We start from the raw sequence: 22,295 nt of genomic DNA on the forward strand, positions 1-22,295 counted from the left end.
GGGTTGGACTAGATGATCCATGAAAACAAGAAAATCAAGAAAAAATTGCAATACTTCAAAACATTACAAAACGTTAAAATGCTGAAACAACAGCTTCAAAGCACATCAGTATTTCTGAGCCTCTGAATCAGGGAAATCTCTCCACTGGGGAAACAGACATTTTGCATCCTTCCTTGGCCTGTGGGTGGACTAAACTTCATTTTTACTGCTCCCTTTTCCTCGCCCCTGACCTCCAGTCTTATCTTTTCATAGACCACTCTGAGGGTTTGCTGTTCTTGGTTTTTTTTGCAATAAAACAATGTACAAATTTTATGAAACAAATCAATTAACAAATGGATTGGATTATCCCCAGATTGGGCAACCTGCATTTTCAAGGGGGAGACCAGTGGAAGGGCGGACAAGGCCAATGAAAGAGGCTTTCAAAGATCTGCAGCTGCGCAGTCAACTCTGCTGTGGGGCAGCCCTTTGTCTTAGACCCAAAGACGGGCTTCTTCTTTCATCCCTGGCAGCCTTGCTGCTCCAGACAACCCTTTGAGACTCCTCTTGTCCACTTGGGCTGCAGATCCTGGAGCCCAAGCAACATCTGCTGTGTTTTGGGAAAGAGTTTATTATTATTATTATTATTGATACATCGAGAAGAAATAAAAGAAGAAAAACAGAAATGAAAATGAAAACAATATTATTTACAAAACAATGAAGCAAAAATTGGTCTTTGAACTATAGACCTGACCTCCCATCTGTTCCTTACTTCAATTATATATTGCTGGTTGCCAACACACACTTTTATCCAAATTTGACTAATCCTTAATTTATTTTAAATCTGATGTCTTTCTTAAAGCTACTACTGAAATTGCTCGAATGCTGCGACAGAATTTAAACTACAGTAATTATTTTTCAAATGTACTTTAAAGACCTCCTGTTTTGGTTTATTCTTTATTTTTCTGGTAAACTATCTAACTCTGCATATTCTGTCACTTTTTGAATCCATTCATGAATAGAGCGGATTTTATCACTTCCGTTTTGCAGCAATAAGAACTGTTGCTGCAACTGTAGCATATAAAAAGATACCCTTCGGTTTTTTGCCGGATATCCAAATCTATAATTCCCAGCAGATAAGCTTCTGGTTTTCTGTTAAAAGAGATCTTTAACCTTTTTTTGTAATTCTGGATGGATGCTCTCCCCAAATACCTGGGTTTTCTTACACAGCCACCACATGTGATAGAGAGTACCTGATTTGCCTGGGAGAGAGTTTTGAAGGCGCCCCTTGGCTAGTGCGGCTAATCGGCACCCCGGACTCTTTCTCCCTCCGGCAAGAGGGACCCTGGGGCTCATGCTCTGCTTTCCCCCCCAGCTTCCAGGCTGTGCACAGCTTTTCCAGCGGCTGCCCGCTGCCGTGGGGGCCCATCTGCAGAGCCATGGCCACCTGCCACTCCCTGCTGGTCTTGGACGGGAAGATCCAAGGGGATCCCCTGGACGTCAAGATGTTTGAGGGCACCAACTGGGTGAGTCGACTTTCGCACTCAGGGCTGCCGAGCAGGAAAGAGCTGGGAAGGCAGGGAGGCACAGGCAGGGCATAATAATAATAATAATAATAATAATAATAATAATAATAATAATTTTTGTTTAGTCGTGCCCGCCTCTTCGTGACCCCCTGGACCAGAGCACACCAGGCCCTCCTGTCTTCCACTGCCTCCCGCAGTTTGGTCAGACTCATGCTGGTAGCTTCGAGAACACTGTCCCACCATCTCGTCCTCTGTCGTCCCCTTCTCCTTGTACCCTCAATCTTTCCCAACATCAGGGTCTTTTCCAGGGAGTCTTCTCTTCTCATGAGGTGGCCAAAGCCTTGGAGCCTCAGCTTCAGGATCTGTCCTTCCAGTGAGCACTCAAGGGAAAGACGTGCTAAGAGGAAGGCACGCTTGGCAAATCCACACCGTGATCAACTCCCGTCCGGAAACCAATGTCCCCACTGTGGAAGGAGGTGTGGATCCAGAACTGGCCTCCACAGTCACTTTCGGACTCACTGTTAAAACCGTGTTTATGGAAGACAATCTTACTTGGCTATGAGAGATCGCAGAAGAAGAGGAAGCTTGTCTCATGCCACCTCCAGCAGGGAGGAACGTGGGAACGTTGCCCCAGAGGTCCCCTGCCCTCGGCTCCATCCCTCTCCTAACAGCCAGAGCAAAATTCGGGCCCTGTGGCTTCGCTCCAGGACGTGGTTTTTCCTGTCTGTTTGCAACACAATCTGTCAAGCTCCAGTATCAGCTGAACCTGCTTTTGCATCTCGTGCCATTGGTGTGTCCGTCCTTCCGCTGCTGCATGGCAAAAGCCCCTGGAGGGAGCCCACAGTGGGGCAACACGGAAAGAGTTGCAGCCCAAGATTGTGGGCAGTGGACAGTTGCCTTCCCCTGTTCCCCACAAGGGCCGGCAGGATTTGGGGAGGGGGTCGAGGGGCAGCAATGCTTCTGGAAGCCACAAGAGGGGAGAACATGGATCTCGTGTTCGAATCCTCATTCCAGATTTCCTCCAGGCATCAGGTTGGCCACTGTGAGAACTGGATACTGCCCTTGATAGGCCCCCATTGGCCTCGTCAAGCAGGACTCGTCATCTTTCTTCTTCTTCTCCTTTGGCGATCACTCATAGCCGAGTAAGATTGTCTTCCACAAACATGGACCTCTTCTCAAAGACACAGAGAATTGTAGAGTTGGAAGGGACCCCAGGGGTCCTCTAGTCTAACCCCGTGCAAGGCAGGAATCTCAGCCAAAGCGTGTCAAGACAGATGGCCAGGCTAAAGATCTCCAGCCCCCTCAAGGATTCCTCTTAAGACTTGGCTTCCAGACCCTTCACCATCTTTGCCACTCTCTAATCTGGTCCTGGAGACTCCCAGTCGCAATGTGTGTTCTCCTCCTTCCTTCTTACAGAAAATGGAGGAGTCCAGCTCGGACGAGAGCAAAGGCAGCGTGAGCCGCACCATTGTCAAGCCAGACAGCAGTGCCACCCAGGTAAGTGCAGCACCTGCCCCTGAGCAGCCCCCGCCCTGGCGGAGCATCCTGGGGGAGCCAGCAAGGCAGGGGGCGGCTGGCATCACAGCCTCCGCTCAGTGAAAGAGCTTCTGGGGCAAAGGAGCCTTGTAGCTTCATTTGCGCATCTGCTACCCCGGGCTTCTTTGGGACGGAGGCAAAGGGAAGGTTTTTGCTGGAAGATTCAGGGCAGACGAAAGGAAGTCGGTAGCACATAGTTAAATGATGGCTCTCCCTCCCTCAGGAGCCAGTGATGGCTGCCAGAGGATAGGACCGATTTATGGAGGAGGAGGAGGAGAGGGCTATCGATTCTGCTGTGCCTCCACAATTGGAATCAGTGATGCTTCTGAATCCCCATTGCTGGGAACCACAGAAGGGGAGAGTAGCTCTTGTATTCGAATCCTAATTTCTGGTTTCCCATTGGGGCATGTGGTCGGCCACTGTGAGAACAGGATTCTGGGCTCGATGGGCCATTGGCTCTTCCTTTGCTCTTAAGAAATACATAAAAGCCAGCAGGGATCTTCTGTTGCCATTCTGACCTGGGAGGCATGGAAGGAGGCAGTTTAGAGACAGGACCAAGCCAGAAAGAACTTTCTGTGGATAGTTTTGAACAAGGAAAAGTCAAATGCACGACTGCAGGGGGAACAGTGGACCGGCAGCAGCAGCTGGTGGTTGTTCTCTTTTAGGGCAGACTGAGAGCCACACACCTTCGCATCCTGGCACCGCAGTGCTCAGTCAGTTGTCCCAAAGCCCGCAAGGCAGACATGAGCACCATCTCTCTCTCTCCCAAGATTGTGTTCCCAGCCATTGGTGTTCAGAGGCAGGTGATGGTGAGGACTGACTGAATTGATTGCCTGTCCTTCCCTGGCAGGTCCCAGGAGTGGACTGCAACCTTTTAAAATTCAGTATGAAAACAAATTACACGCAGAGGAAGAGGGTGGGTCCTGGCAAAAAACAGAGAAGGTGTCAGGTGCACCTCTGGGGGGGGGGAGTTCCACATTTGGGGGGCTGCTGCAGAGAAGGCCCCCTTCCAGGTTTTCAGCACCCCAAACTTCGGTGGTGGCAGGATTAACCAAGAGGGTCCCCTCTGCCAGTCTTCACACCCAAGGGGGTCTCTAGGGAAGGAGGTGGTCTCTTGTGTTACTTCTGGGTTTCGCCGCTCACGCATGCGCAGGTGGTCAAAATGATGTCACGCGTATGCGCAGAAGCGTCAAATTGTGACCCGCGCACACACAGATGCGCGGAGGCAGGTTGCGTTCGCTTCTGGATGCGAACGGGGCTCCGGAACGGATCCCGTTCACATCCAGAGGTAGCGCTGTACCTCCGTGAATGTGTGCCTTGTCTAGCGTCCATTCCGGCGAATGTCCGTGGCAAACCCAGAAGTACCAAAACTGGTTACTTCTGGGTTTGCCACTCGCACATGCGCAGAAGCGCAGAAGTGCTTTGCCCTGCGTCCGTTTCGGCTATCGTCCGGGGCTCTGGAACAGATCCTGGTCACAAAACAAGGTACGACTGTATGCGGCTGTTTTAAAACGGGGCTTGTGTGAGTTCTGAAGGCAAATCTGAGCACTGCATTTTGAGTCGGTTGATGTTTCCAAGCCATCTTCAAAGGCACATTGCCCTAATCTAATCTGCTCCTTCCTGGACTGGAGAACTCGGGACACACAAGACTTCTGTCTTTTCAGGATTCACTTTCAGTTTGTTGGCCCAAACCCAGCCCACCGCTGCCTCCAAACACCTCTCTGGCATCTCAGCTCCTTCTCCCAATTAGATAGGTCAGAGAGACAGGGCGGGGTGTCGTCTGCGTATCGACAACTCCTTCTTCCCAACCATGGACAGGGCTCTAGAGGCAGAAGCAAAACTGCTGATGTACAGTCTGCCCAGCCCTCCTGAGATGCTCTAGAAGGATGCGGTGGTCCATGGGGCTGAATGTCAGGAGCTCGGCCTACACTTGAGTAGGACCCTGGCAGAAACACATGCCCGACTGTCATGTTCCCTCCCTCCCGGTCGATCATTCGGGAGCATCAAAAGCTTTCTTCTGCCCAAACATCACAGCGACTGATGCCAACAGACACCGGTACACTTAGGGATCTGCAGAGTTTGCGCATTTTGCATGACAGACCTCAGCAACTCAGCATTTTGGCCAATCTACTTTATTTACATATAAACACACGTGGAGCACTGCAACGTGGCTCCCTCTCTCTCTAGCATCAGACAGCAAAGAGAGAAAGAACAAAGGACAATAGTCCCACTTCACGGAACACAGTAACACAAAAATCCTGTCTCTGTCACTTCCCACTCTGTGGAGTCAAAACATACACCGTCATGTGATAGACAACAATCCCATGACTGCAATCATGGAGCAGGAATTCTAACACTGAAAGCCACTGCAAGATCAATAAAAATGCACCCACCCATCTCTCTCCCGACAAATGCCCTCAGCCAGGGCGACCAAGGCAGCCTCCGTGTCCTGGCTGGGCCAGAAGCCTCTAGACTGAACTGGTTCCAAATCTTCAGTCTCCTCCAAGCGCATCTGAAACTCGCCCCCAAAGGGAGATAGTAGCCAATGGGTGAGAATTATCTAATACTTCCGTGTCCAGGGAGAGCTTCTGAAGGAAGGGGCACATCACCATCTCCTTCAAGGCGGGCAATACTTCTCCTTCCTCCTTGGACCCACCCAGCCATGAGGGGCAAGGGGGGCTGGCACTCGGGCACCCTTCTTGAAGCAGCTTCTCTGCATCTTCAGGATGCAATAATATTATTGTTTCATTAGTAAAAATTACAGTGTAGAAAAACCTCAAATCAGTTAATAAAAAAGATAAAGGAATTATCGTCAAAAAAACCGTACAGGAGTAATTTAAAGTTAAAGCCACAGGAAAGCAGATTAAAACTCATGCCAACTTTCTAAGCGTCTGGGTGCAAATCTGAGCAGTTTTGTCCCTAAAGCGCCTGGCAGGGTTTCTACAACCACCAGGGACTCTGGCGGGGTCAGAGCAATGCTCTTTTGGCCAGACGACCCAAACCCGTTGACCGGTCGGAAAAGCTCTGCTGGCCGGCCGCTCAGGGTGGCAGAGGAATCAGCTCTTTGCCGCTGCTGCCGCATGTCCGGGTGTGGCAATGCAGCCTCCCACATGTTGCAGCCATCGACCCTCCTGTTTCGTTGCACGCAGGTCATTAGAGAGCCAAGGCAGCCTACGTTCTTCACAGTGACGGCGGGACCGTTCAAGCGCAGGCCATCCAGGCTACCTCTGATCCTGGAGGTAGTATAGAATCATAGAGCTGTAGGATAGTAGAGTCGGAAGGGGCCTCGGGGGGTCATCTAGTCCAACCCCCTGCAATGCAGGAATCTCAACTCAAGCAGATTCAAAACCTCCAATGAGGGAGAGCCCACTACCTTCCGAGGGAGTCCGTTCCACTGTCAAACGGAGTTTATGGTCAGAACGTTCTTCTGGTGTTTAATCCGATTCTCCTTCCTTGCAATGTGAATCCACTGGTTCGGCTCCTACAGTTTGGACCAGCAGAAAACAAGCTGCCTCCCTCTCCCATGGGGCTGCCCTTAAGATACTGGAAGATAACTCTCATGTCACCTTGCAGTCTCCTGTTTTCGAGGCAAAACATACCCAGCTCCTTCAGGTGTTCCTCCTAAGTCTTGGTTTCCACACCCTTGATCATCCTGGGCGCCCGCCTCTGCACACCATCCAGCTTGTCAAGTTTCTAGCCCTCATCGCACCTATTAGTTCAGCCCCTACGTAGACGCCTTGGGTGTCGTGGTGCTGAATAGAAGCCACCCACTTGCGGGGAGACCTCCCACTAAGAGCCTCCTGTTCCCGCCACTCCCAGGCCCCCTTGGAAGGCATCGCGATCCTGCACCAGTTTCCCTTCTCCTCCTCTCTGCTGAGGATGTCTGTCATCACGCAAGAGATTGGGAAGGATGGCTACGACCTCTACATGAAGGGAGCCCCGGAGACGGTGGTCAGCTTTTGCAAAACCAACACCGGTAAGGCCCCAAGATCCATGTCCCTATAAGGTAAACAAGGTAAAGGACCCCTGGACGGTTAAGTCCAGTCAAAGGCAACTGTGGGGTTGCGGCGCTCATCTCGCTTTCAGGCCAAGGGAGCCGGCAGTTGTCCACAATAAGTATCCAAACAAACAGCTGGGTCAGACTTCAGGGGGAGCCGTTTTAAATATCCATCTCTGAGGGCCTTCTGGCAGTTCACTCCCTGTGAGAAGCGAGGTTGCAGGGAACCAGGCAAAGGGCCTTCTCGGTGGTGGCGCCCGCCCTGTGGAACGCCCTCCAATCAGATGCCAAGGAAATAAACAACTAGCTGACTTTTAGAAGACATCTGAAGGCTTCACCTGTTCGGGGAAGTTTTTAAGGTTTGATGTTTTATTGTGCTTTTAACATTTTGTCGGAGCCAGCCAGATGGGTGGAGTATAAATAATAAATTATTATTAAATCATTATTATTTTAAACAAGCAGATCCTTGGTTAGCCCCTCTGCTGCTCTTTGACTGGCGCCTCTCTTCTCTCCCCCTCCTCCCCGGCAGTCCCAAAGAACTTCCACAGGGAGCTGAAGGGCTTCACGTCTCAGGGCTTCCGCGTCATTGCGCTGGCTCACAAGGAGCTCCGTCTGAACAGGGGCGTCAACCTGGACAACTTGGAAAGGTAAGGCTGGCTGAGGTTGGCCCCCCCCCGGGGGGCTGATGCTGGCCTGACTCCACCAGGCAGGGGCTCCATTTACCATATTTTTTGCTCTATAAGACTCACTTTTTCCCTCCTAAAAAGTAAGGGGAAATGTGTGTGCGTCTTATGGAGCGAATGCAGGCTGCGCAGCTATTCCAGAAGCCAGAACAGCAAGAGGGATTGCTGCTTTCACTGCGCAGTGATCCCTCTTGTTGTTCTGGCTTCTGAGATTCAGAATATTTTTTTCCTTGTTTTCCTCCTCCAAAAACTAGGTGCGTCTTATGGTCTGGTGCGTCTTATAGAGCGAAAAATACGGTATATCGTTCATTATCAAGAGCGCAGTCATCTCCCTTCCGTGTCAGGGGTCATCACCACTTACCTTTCTGCTGCAATTTCCAGGCAGGGTCTGCAGTTTAAGGCTCAGGGTCTGCACGCCCCCCACCCACCCACCTTGCTTCCTGCTCTGGAGCTTTCCTCACAAAAACCTGCATTTTGAAGGTCAGTTGGCGCAAACGGCAATCTGCAGAAAACACAAACTGACATTTGCACCAACTGGGCTTTATAGAGCCAATTTTTGCAGGGAAAACTCCAGGGTGTGTGTGTGGGGGGGGACACCCCATCAGCCCTCAGACACAGAACTTTTAAGCATGGAAAGAGCAGGGCCAAAAGGTAAGTGTTATAGGATTTCTAAGGTCTCATATATATAAATCATATGTTCCTAAATTTACAAGGCAAACACATACATGAGTATGTAAACTACGTGTCTGAAATAGTACAGGAGAGAAATCCTGAAACCATTTTGACTCTCCCAAATGGACCTCAAATGTTTCTCTGCAAGGAGGAAGGAAATGGGAAAAGATTCCCCACTGCCTCTTTGCTCACAAATCCTGTCTTAAGGGCGTATCTGTGTATGAATAGGGTGAGCCCGTGACCTGGAGTCAGGAACTGAGCAGGGCTGTCTTACCCACAGGCACTAGGGGTGCTGTGATCTCAGGGGCACCAGGCTAAGAGTCCGGAGCCCGAGAGTTGGGTCTGGGGAAGAGCCCGTCCGTCGGTTGGAGCTCTGCGGTGGGCTCTTTTGCTGCCGGGGGGCGGCTCTGTGCTGCAAGTTTGGGAGCGAGTGAGCCAGCGAGATGCTGAGGCGGTTGGCACTATTTTTCTAATAACGTGGATGAGCCTCACTGGCAGCCAGCGGCATAGTGGGGGACGACTTCATAGAGGACTCTCTGTGGGGCCGGCCACCTCAAGGCCGTGCTCCAGAGCAGCCCCCAAGCCTCTCTGGGCCTCTTCAGAAGCCCCTCACTCTCCCCTCTTGCCTCCCAGAGACAAGCTGGAGTCCGGCCTGACCTTCTTGGGTCTCCTGGTCATGGAGAATCGGCTGAAGATGGAGACCCAGGCTGTCCTGGAAGAACTCAGCTCTGCTCGCATCCGCAGCGTCATGGTCACAGGTAGGTAGGTTGTGGTTGTGTGTTTGTGCGTTTGTGAAGGGTTTGCAAGGGGTTCTCCCTCTCTGCGGTTTCCCAAAGGCTTTAACTGGGGAGGGGGAGATCAGGCCTTTATTGATGCAAACATACGTGGGGCTCAGTCTCTCTAAAAATCATAGGCGGGGGTGGAGGCAGGCTGGAACTGCATTGCAGTTGACAGATTTCCCAAGAAACGAAGCTTTTCTTTTGTGGTCGTATACTGGCATTTGCAAACCTTTGGCTAAATGCACGCAGCGTTTGAGCTTTCGAGTCCGATTCTCCCAACCGATTAAGCCGTTCTGGATGGTGTCGAATAGAAACAAGATGGTGGTCCAAAAGGGGGGGTTGGTTCAAGTGTTTTCGGCCCCCTGCAGACTGCCAGTATTTTGTGGGATGCTGGTGTGCACGTTTCAAGCCCAGGAAAGTTCTCTCTTGGCCCAGAGCCACAAAGAAACACACTTTTCTTCCCGTTTGGAAAGTGACCGCGAAACCCATTGAAAAATGTGGGCTGAATGGATGATGAATGGCGAGACGTGTCAACACCCTATCAGGATGAGAGAAGTCCCAGCGGCCTTTGGGCCTTCAATAGGAGACCTTCAGTTAGTTACTGGCAATGGGAGGGAGAGTGTGCTGGTCCCGAGGGTTAACCGTGTGGCGAGGTCTGAGTCCAGTCCAAGGTCGAGGGTGCAGTATGGAGGCTGTCCGTCAAAGCTGAAGCTGCGTCCAAGGCAGGGAGTCGGGTGAGGTCAGGAACTCTGGCAGAAGAGCAGGACAGGGTGCAGGCAGGAACGGGCTACCAACAATGTCGCTCCTGCAACCTGGGACTGGGGCTGGCCGGCTTTTATCTGTCCCGAGGCATAGGGCGGCCCCGGTCCACAGGTGGCTCGCCTCTCCTGGCCTGGAAGCGAACACTCCTCCTGTGGGAACTTAGTTCCCTCCACCTCTCTGCCCTGAGCCTCTGCAGCTCAGGAGAGGCTGGAGGGTTACCGGACCCAGAGGCAACCTCAGCTTCCCCTGACGGGGCTGAGAGTGGAGCACCTGGAGGCAATGGGTCCTCCATCACCTCAGGAGCCAGAGCAGACTCAGCTGGTGCCTGCACCTGAGGATCCAGCACAGGTGAGGACCCTTCAGGCTCAAGCCCCAGCCCCGCCTCAGCTGGTTCTGGAGGCGGGGAATCCTGTGCAGGCTGGGATCCCTCAGGTTCAGCCTCCGAGTCCGAATCCCAGGCCATCACAGAGAGGATTACTCCTTTTCAATACACAGAAGCCCAAAGCCCCTTTGGGTGTGCAGAAGGGCAGGCATGGTTTTGGAGATCCTGGGGGCCCAGGGGGAGGCAAATGAGCCCCACAAACAGCCCCACAGACTTTCTTCCTTCCCCTCGCTTCCAGGCGACAATCTTCAGACAGCCATCACAGTCGCCAGGAACTGTGGGATGTTCTCCATCGGCACCAGAGTGATCCTGGTAGAAGCCAGGGAGGCAGAGGGCTCCAACCGGGCATCCGTTACTTGGCAGCTGATAGAGGAGGTGTTCAATTCAGACGAAAGCATGGTAAGGCAGGAGCTCCAGAGCTCTTTGCATAGCTTCAATCTGGGTGGAATGGGTGTGCCCCCAAGCTGCTGACCCCGTTTGGCTGAGATGCTTCCAATTGCACAAATTCTGAAATAAGTCACCGGGGCGTAATTCCTGACTTCCAGACTCCCGACATCTCCATTGACGTCTCTGACGCTAGTGGGAAAGAGAGCGACTTCCACTTCGCCTTGAACGGGGACACCTATCACGTCCTCATGAAACACTTCGGCAGCCTCCTGCCCAAGGTACGCTGTGGGGAAGGTGGTGGGTGGTCCCTAGGGCTGGTGGCAGGGAGGGAATGAGGAATGGACCCCCCGTTGAGACCAGGACGCATCCTTAAGGGCGCTTCCTTGGAACCAGCCTGCAATGCGAGACTTTCTTTGGGCGGAAGGGGCCTCTAGGTGTGTGTCTTGTGAAGCAATGAGCGTTCTGAGCTTTCAGGATGGGCTTGTACTGGACCGTCTTGATCTTCTGTCCACGGCGCAAATGTTCTTTGGCGCTCCCAGATTTCTCCCGCGTCATTGACTCCTCTGCACGGCCTCCCTGGACTCCTCCAGGACACTGTTTCATAGAATCGTAGCATTCCGAACAGGAGGGATCCCCTCAGCGCCATCTAGTCCAGCCCTCTGCAGTGCTAAAGAATCCCAGATAGATGGCCATCCTGTGGGAATGTTCAGGGATGCAGGAGAGGATATATTGTTTGATTATAGCCTTTCCAACTTGTGTTAACAAGTTCACAATTTAGCAGAGTAACATTCCCCTTTGTAAACTCACAGCGGATGCGTTTCCTCAGCTAAAGCCTCTAAAAGAACTGCTCTGGTATTTTCCCCTTATTCCCTCATAAAAGATAAGACAAGACATGACACAGTCTTCTATAAAAGTATAAAAAAGAGTTTACTCACATTCTGTTCACAATCGGATCCCAGAAAGCAGACTTAGCTTAGAAAAGTAACATACACCTGGAAACTATCTCATAAGGAGACAGTCCCTTTGTCCTCTCTTTGGCTAAGCAGATGTTGCTTCTTCAATGCATGTGGGGAAAGAGAGAGAGACGGCTGTCCTGACCTGTGCTTTTGTCGTTACCTGCATAGGTGAGGCCACACCCACCTCTAGTCACATGGAGAGGAGGAAACAGGAAGTTGACCTGCTGGCTGGACAAACATTCCTCCCCATGTGTAAACAGGTTCACCCTAGAATGTTTTACTTGACTGCTCTTGTGTTTCACATCCCACAGATCCAACCTCTGTTTAAAAACATTCAATGAAGGAGACGCCACTAGATGAGGCTTAGAGTCCCTTCAAACTCTACAATTCTATAATTCTGTGTTTATTTGGTGGGTGTTTTTTTCTATCCACAGATTCTTCTGAACGCAACAGTGTTTGCCAGGATGTCTCCAGCGCAGAAGTCCAGCCTTGTGGAAGAATTTCAGAAGCTAGAGTAGGTTCCTTCCTTGCCATCGTGATTCTGGGAGCGGAGCTCAGGGGAGAGGGAGAAGGACCTTTTTGCCGTCACAGTAATGTTTAAGATATTCCTTGAATATAATCCATTCTTGATTTACCTTTTGCATCGAATACCCTCATACCCTCCCTGTCATTTCTGCATTTGCAGATATTCTCATAGTTTAACTTGCCATTCTGATTTTGTAGGTATAGTTTCATTTTTCCAATACGTTGTGTCAGAGCTACCCTAGGTCCCAGCTCACAAAGGACCAACGCTGCTTCGTTGTTAAGTATAAAAGTCTTTATTGAAGTTCAGTTTCACTTCCAGAGCCGCAGCGCGCAGCTCCACGTCTCAAGTGTCAGACCGCTGATGCTCCGTCTGAGTCTCCTCCCCCTTGACACCAATTTAAGATTCTAGCCTTGCTCCACCTTCTCCGCTGCTCTTTCCTCCTCTGGGTCCGCCTGGCCGTTGGGGTCTCGCCCTTTCTAGCCTCCTCTGACGCGGATTCCCCTGAGCCTTCTCCCTCCCTCCGGCGGGCTTTAGGAGCTGGTTCCCCATCCGGGTCTCCTGCTGTCCCCCGCGCCTGCACATTTGAACTTGGCGCGCGCGCCCAGCCAGCAGCTTTCCTCCTGACCGTTTCACTGCTGCTGTCACTGCTTCCCCCTTCGGGGGGGCTAGCTGCAACTGACCTCCCCTCCGTTGGAGGCGTGGTCAGCCCTGACTCCCTCTCTGGAGGAGACACTGCCCCTGACACATGTGACCCTTCCCCCCCACTACGCTCTGGTGGGGAAACTGGTCCCGATCCTCCACTGCTGCTTTGGGGTTCCCCTCTGGCTCCTTGTTTCTGGTGCGTCCCCCCTGGGACCCCCCTTGCCCTGACCATCGGCGCCCCCTTCTGGGAATCTTCTGATTCGCTGGAGAAGCTCATGGAATCTCTCGGGCCACTGTCATACTCCCCTACGCTGCCCTCGGATTCTTCCCCTTCGCTCTCCCAATCCTCTCTCCCCAGTGCTCCTGCTCCTGATTCCCTGACACGTTGCAATAAAAATTCTGGCTGCGGATGTTGCATACATAAAGAGAGATCTTCTTTTTTGATTTCAGTTGACATTATCCCTAATAAGAAGGCTTCTGGTTGTTTTGTGAATGGGATTTTTAACATCTTTTTTTTAAAAAAAAACAAAACAAAAACCTGAACTTTCAAATGATGTTCCCTCCTGTCTCCTAGCTACTACGTGGGAATGTGTGGCGACGGAGCCAACGACTGCGGGGTAGGTAATTAGATTTGTTAAATAATAATAATAATAATAATAATAATAATAATAATAATAAAGCTTGTGACCCACCTGGATCCCTTTCCCCATGGATGTGGCGGGTCCTAAGTGGAAACCAAAAGGCGGTTCCTGTTCCTACAATTCTCTTGATTCCACCTGAGATTGAACGGGGGCGATGGCTGATGCTGCTGCTCTTTCAGGCCTTGAAGATGGCTCACGCCGGGATCTCCCTCTCGGAGCAAGAGGCTTCCGTCGCGTCTCCCTTCACCTCCCAAATCCCAAACATCGAGTGTGTGCCGGAACTGATCAGGTGGGTTTTGCCTGCTTCGCTTCCGTGGCTTTGTTCCCGCCAGGCCAAACCTCTCCGGAGGCGCCTTGTGGGACCCAGCGTGGCTTTCCTCCGCTGCCTCCTTCCTCCTGCTGTAAGAATAATAATAATAATAATAATAATAATAATAATAATAATAATAATAATAAAACGGTCCCCACTCACCCCACGCAGGAGGAACCCAGAACAACGGTGCACAAGCCCTTATATAGATTTCTGAAATTGCCCACCCTGTAGCCCAAGACCCCCCCAAAAAACATCATCCATACATCACAGAAGGACCCGGTCTGCCACACGAATCCTGCTAATAGTCACTGATTGCTTTACCTGGGCAGCCTGGCCATTCTGTTGTGATGGTCAATATTTTAGTTTCCTGAATCCTGGTCACAGGCTCACCCTATTCATACACAAATACGTCTTTAAGACAGGATTTGTAAGCGAAGAGGCAATGGGATGGCTTTCCCCATTTGCCTCCTTTACTGCAGAGGAATACCGTATCTTTCGCTCTATAAGACACACTTTTTCCCTCCTAAAAAGTAAGGGGAAGTGTGTGTGCTTCTTATGGAGTGAATGCAGGCTGCGCAGCTATCCCAGAAGCCAGAAGAGCAAGAGGGATCGGTGCACACTGATCCCTCTTGCTCTTCTAGCTTCGGCGAAAGCAACGCAAGGCCTCTCGAGCGCAGGGGGAGTGCTCCTGCCTCTTCGCTCAAGAGGCTTTGCGTTGCTTTCTTGTTTCTTGTTTTCCTCCTCTAAAAACTAGGTGCGTCTTATAGAGCGAAAAATGCGGTATTTGAGGTCATTGGAAGAATCCAAATGGCTTAAGGATTGCTCTCCCATACTATTTCAGACACATGGTTCATATGTTTAGATATGTGTGCATTTATGATTTTCCCCCTGTATTTGAGACCTTAAAATTCTTATAACGCTTCCTTCTGTCCTGCTGCCGCTGGCACTGCTGCCCTGGCCTCCATGTTGCAGCAGGTACCCACTGGGACTGGCACACTCCTGGCACTTGCCCTGGCAAGCCTAGCCGCTTGCCGAGTCTTTCAGGCCCCGAGTTGTCCTTCTGCACTTGAGCTGCCTCTTTCTCTTCCCCAGGGAAGGTCGTGCGGCCCTCGTGGCCTCCTTCTCGGTGATTAAATACCTGACCCTGTATGGGATGGGCCAGTTCGTTGGCACTGCTCTGCTGTATTGGGTACGTACATATGTAAACATTGATGGGTATAGATGTCAGGAGCTCGTCCTACACTTGAGTAGGACCCTGGCAGAGACACATGCCTGACTGGCATGTTCCCTCCCTCCTGGTCGATCGTTCGGGAGCTTCAAAAGCTTTCTTCAGCCCGAACATCACAGTGACCCATGCCAACAGACACCGGCACACTTAGGGATCCGCAGAGTCTTCACAGCTTGCCTGACAGACCTCAGCAACTCAGCATATTGGCTAATCTACTTTATTTACATCTAAACACACACGGAGCACTGCAACGTGGCTCCCTCTCTCTCTAGCATCAGACAGCAAAGAGAGAAAGAACGAAGGACAATAGTCCCCCTTCATGGAACACGGTAACACAAACATCCTGTCTCCGTCACTTCCCACTCCGTGGAGTCAAAACATACACCGTCATGTGATAGACAAAAATCCCATGACTGCAATCACGGAGCAGGAATTCTAACAGTAGCTTCATCCAAAGGCCAAATGGTGGGTGACTGACAGCATGTGCCCCCAAACTGTAGTTCTAACTTGGAGGTAGACAAGAGTCCTTTCTTTCTTTATTTTTATTACTGTAATTAATTAATATACTAATACTATTAATTACATTCCCTCCAAGGAGCTCAAGGTGGTTTCTATCTTCTCCTCCTCACCCACAGTGAGCTGCATTTCTGAGTGAGGGATTTGAACCCTGGTCTCTCCCCAGGTCACAGCCAGATCCTTGATCCACAGTGGTTCTCGTCTTTATAAAAAGCCTCCACCTAAAGGAGCAATGGGTTTGTTGCCTGGGATCCTGTAAGGCAGGGAAGTGATTTTGCCGCAATGGAGCGTGGACCCGTGTGTGAATCCAGGCCCAGCAAGACATCTTTGGATGCCGTTGCAAAGCCCCATAGACTCTCCCACTCGGTCTGAGTTAATTCCGTAACAATCTGAAGTAACAATCTGGGTAACAATCTGTCCACAAGCGGCAGGACGGAGAGCCCTCCGTGAACTCATTCTCTCTCTCTCTCTCTCTCTCTGCCCCACTTTTAGCAAATACAGATCTTTGGGAATATACAGTACCTCCTTCAAGATGTCGGCATCACCCTAGTCGTGTGCCTAACAAGTAAGCAGATCACTGTGTTATGGGGTCGTGTATTTAGCAGGCGAGTTCCCTTGGGGGTTTGGGGCCGCTGCTACAAGGAAGGTGCACAGTCAGATGTGAAATACACCAATTCCCTCTTGAGCTGAAGGGAGCCTGAATTTGACTTACCCCAACCTGAATGAGCAAGGGACACGGGTGGCGCTGTGGGTTAAACCACTGAGCCTAGGACTTGCCGATCAGAAGGTCGGTGGTTCGAATCCCCGTGACGGGGTGAGCTCCCGTTGCTCGGTCCCTGCTCCTGCCCACCTAGCAATTCGAAAGCACGTCAAAGTGCAAGTAGATAAATAGGTATCTCTCCGGCGGGAAGGTAAACGGCGTTTCCGTGCGCTGCTCTGGTTTGCCAGAAGCGGCTTAGTTATGCTGGCCACATGACCCGGAAGCTGTACGCCGGCTCCCTCGGCCAATAAAGGGAAGGGCAACCTTTTTAAACTCTTCGCTTTCTCCATGCCGTGTCTTCCTCCCCACAGTGAGCCTGACCCACGCCTACCCCAAGCTGGCCCCCTACCGACCCCCCGGGCGGCTCCTCTCCCCGCCGCTCCTGCTCTCCATCATCCTCAACGTCCTCTTCACCCTCACCGTCCAGGTCTTCGCCTTCCTGTATGTGAAGCAGCAGCCCTGGTACTCTGTCCTGCGCAGCCACAGGTGAGGCCCCCATCCAAAGAGCGCACCTCCCAGGGAGAGGCTTAGCGGTGGGCTGGGCTGGGAGGCCAGGGGCTGCCATTTCCCTCTTGCTGGTTTCTAAGGGTAGAGGCTCCCCTTATTCCCAGAGGCAGCAGTGGGAGGGTGGGGCTGGAATCTCCCTTGGAGCTCACCCAGGCCACATCTCATGGAGAATACCCCCAATTTGCTCACGGGGAAGTCATACGAGATCCTCTCTTGGTGGAGCCTTCCTTCTGATCTGTTTGTGGGGAGGTTAGATGCCTCATCCTTTTGAGCTGCAAAGTATCTCCTTAAAATAAAGAATTGGGAGGTGGTGCTGGGTGCTGAAGGGGCAACAGGGTTTAGTGAGCAGGAAGAACCTGTGACGGGGGCAGTTCAGACTCTGAGGCTGAAGCAGAGGAGGGGGTTCAAGAGGCTGCTGCAGAATCCAGAGAGGCTGCGATATGTGAGATGTGCTCCATGAGAGGCAGTCAAGTACAACATTCCTTCTAATGCTAGAGAAGACATGCGAGGGAATGTTTGGTCCAGCCAGTCGAAACTTCCTGTTCCTCCTGGCTGGAGCATCCTTCCTTTTGCATGTGATAGAAGGTGGGCTTGACCAAACCTGTCCAGGTAACAAAAGGACAAGTCACACAGCACCCTTTTCTCCTTTTGACTCCCATCTTCGTTTGACCAGCTTCTAGCTAGGACTGCTCTGCTAGCTCTCAGCTAACAGAAGCCCTGGGATTATTCCCCCATATGGGGTAGATATGATGTACATATTCGTAACTAAGTCTGCCTTCAGGAATCCAACTGTGAACTGATGTGACTAGACTTCTTTCATCATCTTTGAATAAGATTGTGGCATCTTTATTCTTTTAAGAGGGATTCAAGGTAACTTACCAGGAACGTACAATTCAATCCGAGACGGACTGAATTGTATAATAGTGAGAGGCTCACACGAGCCTGCAACCAGCTATCTGCTGTGCGTGTAAAAAGGGGAATGTAAACTCTGCTAAGTAAAGGAACTTGCTAGCGCAAGTTAGGAAGGATATTAATTAACAATATATCCTCTCTTGTCACCCTGAACATTCCCACAAGCTCCCCTTCCCCTGTTCTCCCAGAATAAGGAGGGAAGCAGAACAGAGACCAGAGGTGCTCAAGCGCAGTTTGAGACGGCTTGGGAAACATCCGGGAGAGGAGGAGCCTTAGGTGGAAGGCAGGGACCTTCAGCCTGGCAACGGCTCCATGGGGCCAAGACCTGCTGGGAAGGGTTGCTGAGACCACTAGGCCGAGTTGCCTGCCATTTCTTTGAATGAAGAGTTAACTTGGCCAGCATCTGCCTCTGCCTCTTCATTCTGACCTGCATCTGACCAGGGGTGGGGTGTGTGTGTGTCTTCCTTCCAGGGGGTGCCCTACTGCAGACCACCCTGTGTCCCTGGGCAACGGGACGGCCAGCAACGCCACGGCCCCAGAGCACTCCGTCCTGAGCTATGAGGACACCACCCTCTGGCCACTGGTCACCGTCAACTGCATCATCGCAGCCTTTGTCTTCTCCAAGGGGAAACCCTTCCGGAAGCCCATCTACACCAACTGTGAGTTAAGGGGGAGGGGGCAGCGGACCCTCACGCCCATTTCTGCCTTTTCGGTTCATGATGACGTCTGCCCCACCCAGCCCAGTAGAGACCCCAGAACCAGCCTTGCCAGGGGTCTGGTTGTGGGCACAGCCCAGGTAGCATTTTCCTGCAGTGCTCATGAGCTTTCCATGCATTGTCTCTTTGCTCCTTATCATACTCTGAGGAAGGAAGGAAGGAAGGAAGGAAGGAAGGAAGGAAGGAAGGGAGGGAGGGAGGGAGGAAGGGCTCATCAACATTGTCACTTGACCCATATTTTGACTGCATTTTGTACCAATTATTTTCTTGTTTTTCCATGGCTAGACCTTGTGAAAATCAGATCTTACCTGTTGAATTGAAGCTCAGGGGAGCAAGATTTCTGCTCAGATTTTCCATGCACCTGACTAGGTGTGATTCAACGGGTTCAGTTCTTGGCCCAGGGGAATTAATCAGTGCAGGATGCGAACAAAATATGGGCCAGGCAAACGTGGAAGGAAGGAAGGAAGGAAGGAAGGAAGGAAGGAAGGAAGGAAGGAAGGAGCCCATCATGGTGGCAGCAGGAGCAGCCCCAGTGACCAGTCGCCCTTCCTGAGATCCAGGGGCACATGGGAACCTGCTTGGTTATAATAATAATAATAATAATTTATTATTTATACCCCACCCATCTGGCTGGGCTTCCCCAGCCACTCTGGGCGGCTTCCAACCAAATATTAAAATACAGTAAAACATCAGTCATTAAAAACTTCCCTAAACAGGGCTGCCTTCAGATGTCTTTTAAAGATAAGATAGCTGCTTATTTCCTTCACATTTAAAGGGAGGGCGTTCCACAGGGCGGGTGCCACCACCGTGAAGGCCCTCTGCCTGGTTCCCTGTAGCTTTGCTTCTCGCAGGGAGGGAACTGCCAGAAGGCCCTCAGAGCTGGACCTCAGTGTCCGGGCTGAACGATGGATGTGGAGACGCTCCTTCAGATACTGTTGTTGCCTCCCATCTCCCATTGCTCTTCCTGACCCCCGATTCCTGGGCTTCACTGGGGGCTCTTCCTCTTCTTGATTCCCCAGATATCTTCTCTGGCCTGCTGTGTGTCCAGCTCGGAGTTTCCCTTTTCCTTTTCTTCGCTGACCTGGACCCCGTCTACAGAGGAATGGAGGTGAGTCGGAAGTGCCTAGCGGGAGACTCCAAGGGAGGGTGGATGGTGAACCCGGAGCTCCCCTCAGCCGGCACCAGATTGGAGCGCTATGCTCTCCGCTTGGGGCAAAACGCAGAGCCCTGGGCCGGGCTGCAGGGTTGTGGGGTGCGGAAGGAGGGGGCAGGTGCCAGGCAGGCTGACCTGAAGGCGCTGCAGAAGCCTAACCAGCTTGCAACCTCTTTCCTCACAGTTTCTCTGCACCCCAACCATCTGGAGGGTGTATGTGCTGCTGATGCTGGTGGTGGCCTTCTCCGTCTCGTTCTTCGTGGAGGTGAGCAGGCGAGCGTGATTTCAGGAGTCTGGCTGCTGGCCCATCTAGCCCAACGCTGTCTACACGGACTGGCAGCAGCTGTCCACGGTTTCAGGCAGGGGTCTCTCGGTCCCAGCGGGGATTGAACCTGAGAGCTTCTGCTTGCAAGGCCGACGCTCAGCCTCTGAGCTACAGCTTTTCATTTCCCCAGGAACTGGCTCAGAGTTTTCCCTTCCAGCAGAGCGCTCCCTCCTCCCAGTGCTTGTGGGAACCTGCTGGTGGTGGTTCAGGGGATGTGGAGGGGATTTGGGGGGTTAAAGAGGGTCAGGGCTCAGCATCCTCCTCCTGCTCACCAACAGATGATGATGATGATTAATTAAATTGATATACTGCCCTTCATCTGAAAATCATAGGGCGGTTTACAACATAACAAATACAAAATGAAGACACAGAATCCTAATCCTAATAATAACCCCAATAACCCCCCTACCCCAAACACATTTTAAAGGGCATAGCATGTTGTTCATCCCAACGCCTGGTTGAAGAGGACCCTTTTCGCCTGGTGCCTAAACATGTGTAATGCAGGTGCCAGGTGAACTTCCCTGGGGAGAGCATTCCATAAGCGGGGAGCCACCACAGAAAAGGCCCCGTTCTCATGGGGCCACCCCTCTTGCGGAGCGGGCACACGACAACGGGCCTCAGAAGATGATCTTAGGATCCAGGTCGCTTCACGTGGGGAATATTGTGGTCCTGAGCCATTTCAGGCTTTAGAGGTCAAAAGCAGCGCTTTGAATGATGCCCGGAAACTAAGTGGCAGCCGGTGCAGCCGGGCCAGGATCGGTGCAATAGGCTCAAACCGTCTTGCCCCCGGTGATTAAACTAGCCACTAAATTCCCAATGAGGCAACTTTCCCCTCATAAAACAAGGACCGCAAATAGAGCAATATTGGACCTCTGAGAAGTAAAAGCATGCATATGTACTCAGTATTTGGTTTGGGCCCCTTTTGCATCAATTACTGCCTCAATGCGGCATGGCCAATCAAGCACAGTAATCCCATGGGCATTGAACAAGGTTTTGGTACTTTTGGCAGTGTGGGCAGGTGCCAAAGTGCTGCTTTGAAAATGAAGTCAGCATTAGAATTAATATTCTAATATTCTGAGATTGTTAATTTGGGGTTTTCATCAGCTGTATGCCATGATCATCACAATTATAACAAATAAAGGCTTGACGTTTCTCGCTTTGCATGTCATGAGTCTATCTCATATATTAGTTTCACTTTTCAAGCTGAATTACTGAAATAAATGAACTTTTCCACGATATTCTAATTTTCCGAGTTTCACCTGTATAATACCAAGTAAAAATGCTTCTGGTGTTTTTAAGAATGGATGGGCCCCTTTCTCATGCTCCCATGTTCTTTGCAGGACGGCATCCTACAGAACCACCGCCTCTGGCGTCTGATCAAGGCCCTCTTCCGCTTCCGCTCCTCCAGCCAGTACCGGAAGCTGCAGCGGCAGCTGGAGGAGGACGCAAAGTGGCCGCCCACCAGCCAGAAGGACTTTGCAGAAGAGCCCAAGAGTGGCACTTACGTCAACCCCGTCTATGATGAGGCAGGAGAGAACGAGCTGGGGAGGCCGCAGGCTGGCCCAGGAGGACTTGCCAAAAGGGACTTTTTGTGTGTAGAGAGACTGATGGAAACCCACAGGAGATCGTGCTCCTAGGAAGCCCCTCTGACGGTGCGCACAGAGCCTGCCTTTGCTCATCCAGCTCAAGGAGGTTTGCCAGGGGGGCATTTTGCTGTTGGCTCTGCCTGAGTGAGGAAATCTAGGGCTTGATCCCTGTGCCCACGCAAGAGATCCCAGCCTCTTCCACGGGGATCCAGGCTGCTCCAGCGGAAGGGACACACGAGGGAACACCATCCGCCGTGTGGAAAACAAAGACAACTCTGTATTTTTGCTTTCCCCAAGAGAATAAAGTGGGGTGTTTTTTTTCTTTTATGATCGTGGTCAGCCATTTATTTGGAGTTCTGCTGCTTGCAAAAATGTGCCGCAGAGTTGGTGCATCTGTGTGTATATGGAGGGCAGGACAAGATTTGGGGGGCTTGGGGAGGAGAGGGAAGACTTCACGGGCATTAAGATGAACGTCATTGAGTTGTCGGGTTGGAAGGGACCCCAAGGGTCATCTAGTCCAACCCCCTGCAAGGCAGGAATCTCAGCGACAGAATCCCTGAGAGATGGCCGTCCAACCTCTGCTTAAAAGCTTCCAAGGAAGGAGAGTCCTCCATCTCCCAAGGTCATTCGTTCCACTGTCAAACAGCAATCACTGTCAGAAGCCTATTCTTGATGTTGAGTCGGAATCACCCTTTTGGTAACTTGAAGCCCTGGGTTCGGGTCCTTTCTTCTGGGGCAGCAGAAAACCTTCCATGGGGCAGTCCTTGAGGTGTTTGAAGATGCCTCTCATGTGGCCTCTCAGTCTCCTTTTCTC

At 51.5% G+C, this 22,295-nt stretch overlaps 1 protein-coding gene across 5 annotated transcripts in view; it reads left to right on the plus strand.

The window, feature by feature from the left end:
• LOC310762149 (putative cation-transporting ATPase 13A5) overlaps window positions 1–21,808 on the plus strand; it is a 56,892-nt gene extending 35,084 nt beyond the window's left edge. For 3 of the 5 annotated variants that reach the window (XM_083612722.1, XM_083612725.1, XM_083612726.1), the window contains 18 exons: window positions 1,352–1,502; window positions 2,919–2,999; window positions 6,188–6,277; window positions 6,858–7,014; window positions 7,565–7,682; window positions 9,024–9,148; window positions 10,552–10,712; window positions 10,859–10,978; window positions 12,091–12,170; window positions 13,399–13,441; window positions 13,645–13,754; window positions 14,871–14,967; window positions 16,015–16,087; window positions 16,594–16,768; window positions 18,173–18,360; window positions 19,437–19,525; window positions 19,755–19,835; window positions 21,236–21,808. In XM_083612722.1, the coding sequence (XP_083468848.1) occupies window positions 1,352–1,502; window positions 2,919–2,999; window positions 6,188–6,277; window positions 6,858–7,014; window positions 7,565–7,682; window positions 9,024–9,148; window positions 10,552–10,712; window positions 10,859–10,978; window positions 12,091–12,170; window positions 13,399–13,441; window positions 13,645–13,754; window positions 14,871–14,967; window positions 16,015–16,087; window positions 16,594–16,768; window positions 18,173–18,360; window positions 19,437–19,525; window positions 19,755–19,835; window positions 21,236–21,532 (2,236 nt within the window). In that variant the 3' untranslated portion in view covers window positions 21,533–21,808. The remainder of the gene's footprint in view (window positions 1–1,351; window positions 1,503–2,918; window positions 3,000–6,187; window positions 6,278–6,857; window positions 7,015–7,564; window positions 7,683–9,023; window positions 9,149–10,551; window positions 10,713–10,858; window positions 10,979–12,090; window positions 12,171–13,398; window positions 13,442–13,644; window positions 13,755–14,870; window positions 14,968–16,014; window positions 16,088–16,593; window positions 16,769–18,172; window positions 18,361–19,436; window positions 19,526–19,754; window positions 19,836–21,235) is intronic. The other 2 variants (XM_083612724.1, XM_083612723.1) reach the window with 2 other exon arrangements.
• Window positions 21,809–22,295: the final 487 nt, after the last annotated feature.

This window comes from Podarcis filfolensis, assembly GCF_964270895.1.
Source record: "Podarcis filfolensis genome assembly, chromosome: 5".
Classification (NCBI taxonomy): domain Eukaryota; kingdom Metazoa; phylum Chordata; class Lepidosauria; order Squamata; family Lacertidae; genus Podarcis; species Podarcis filfolensis.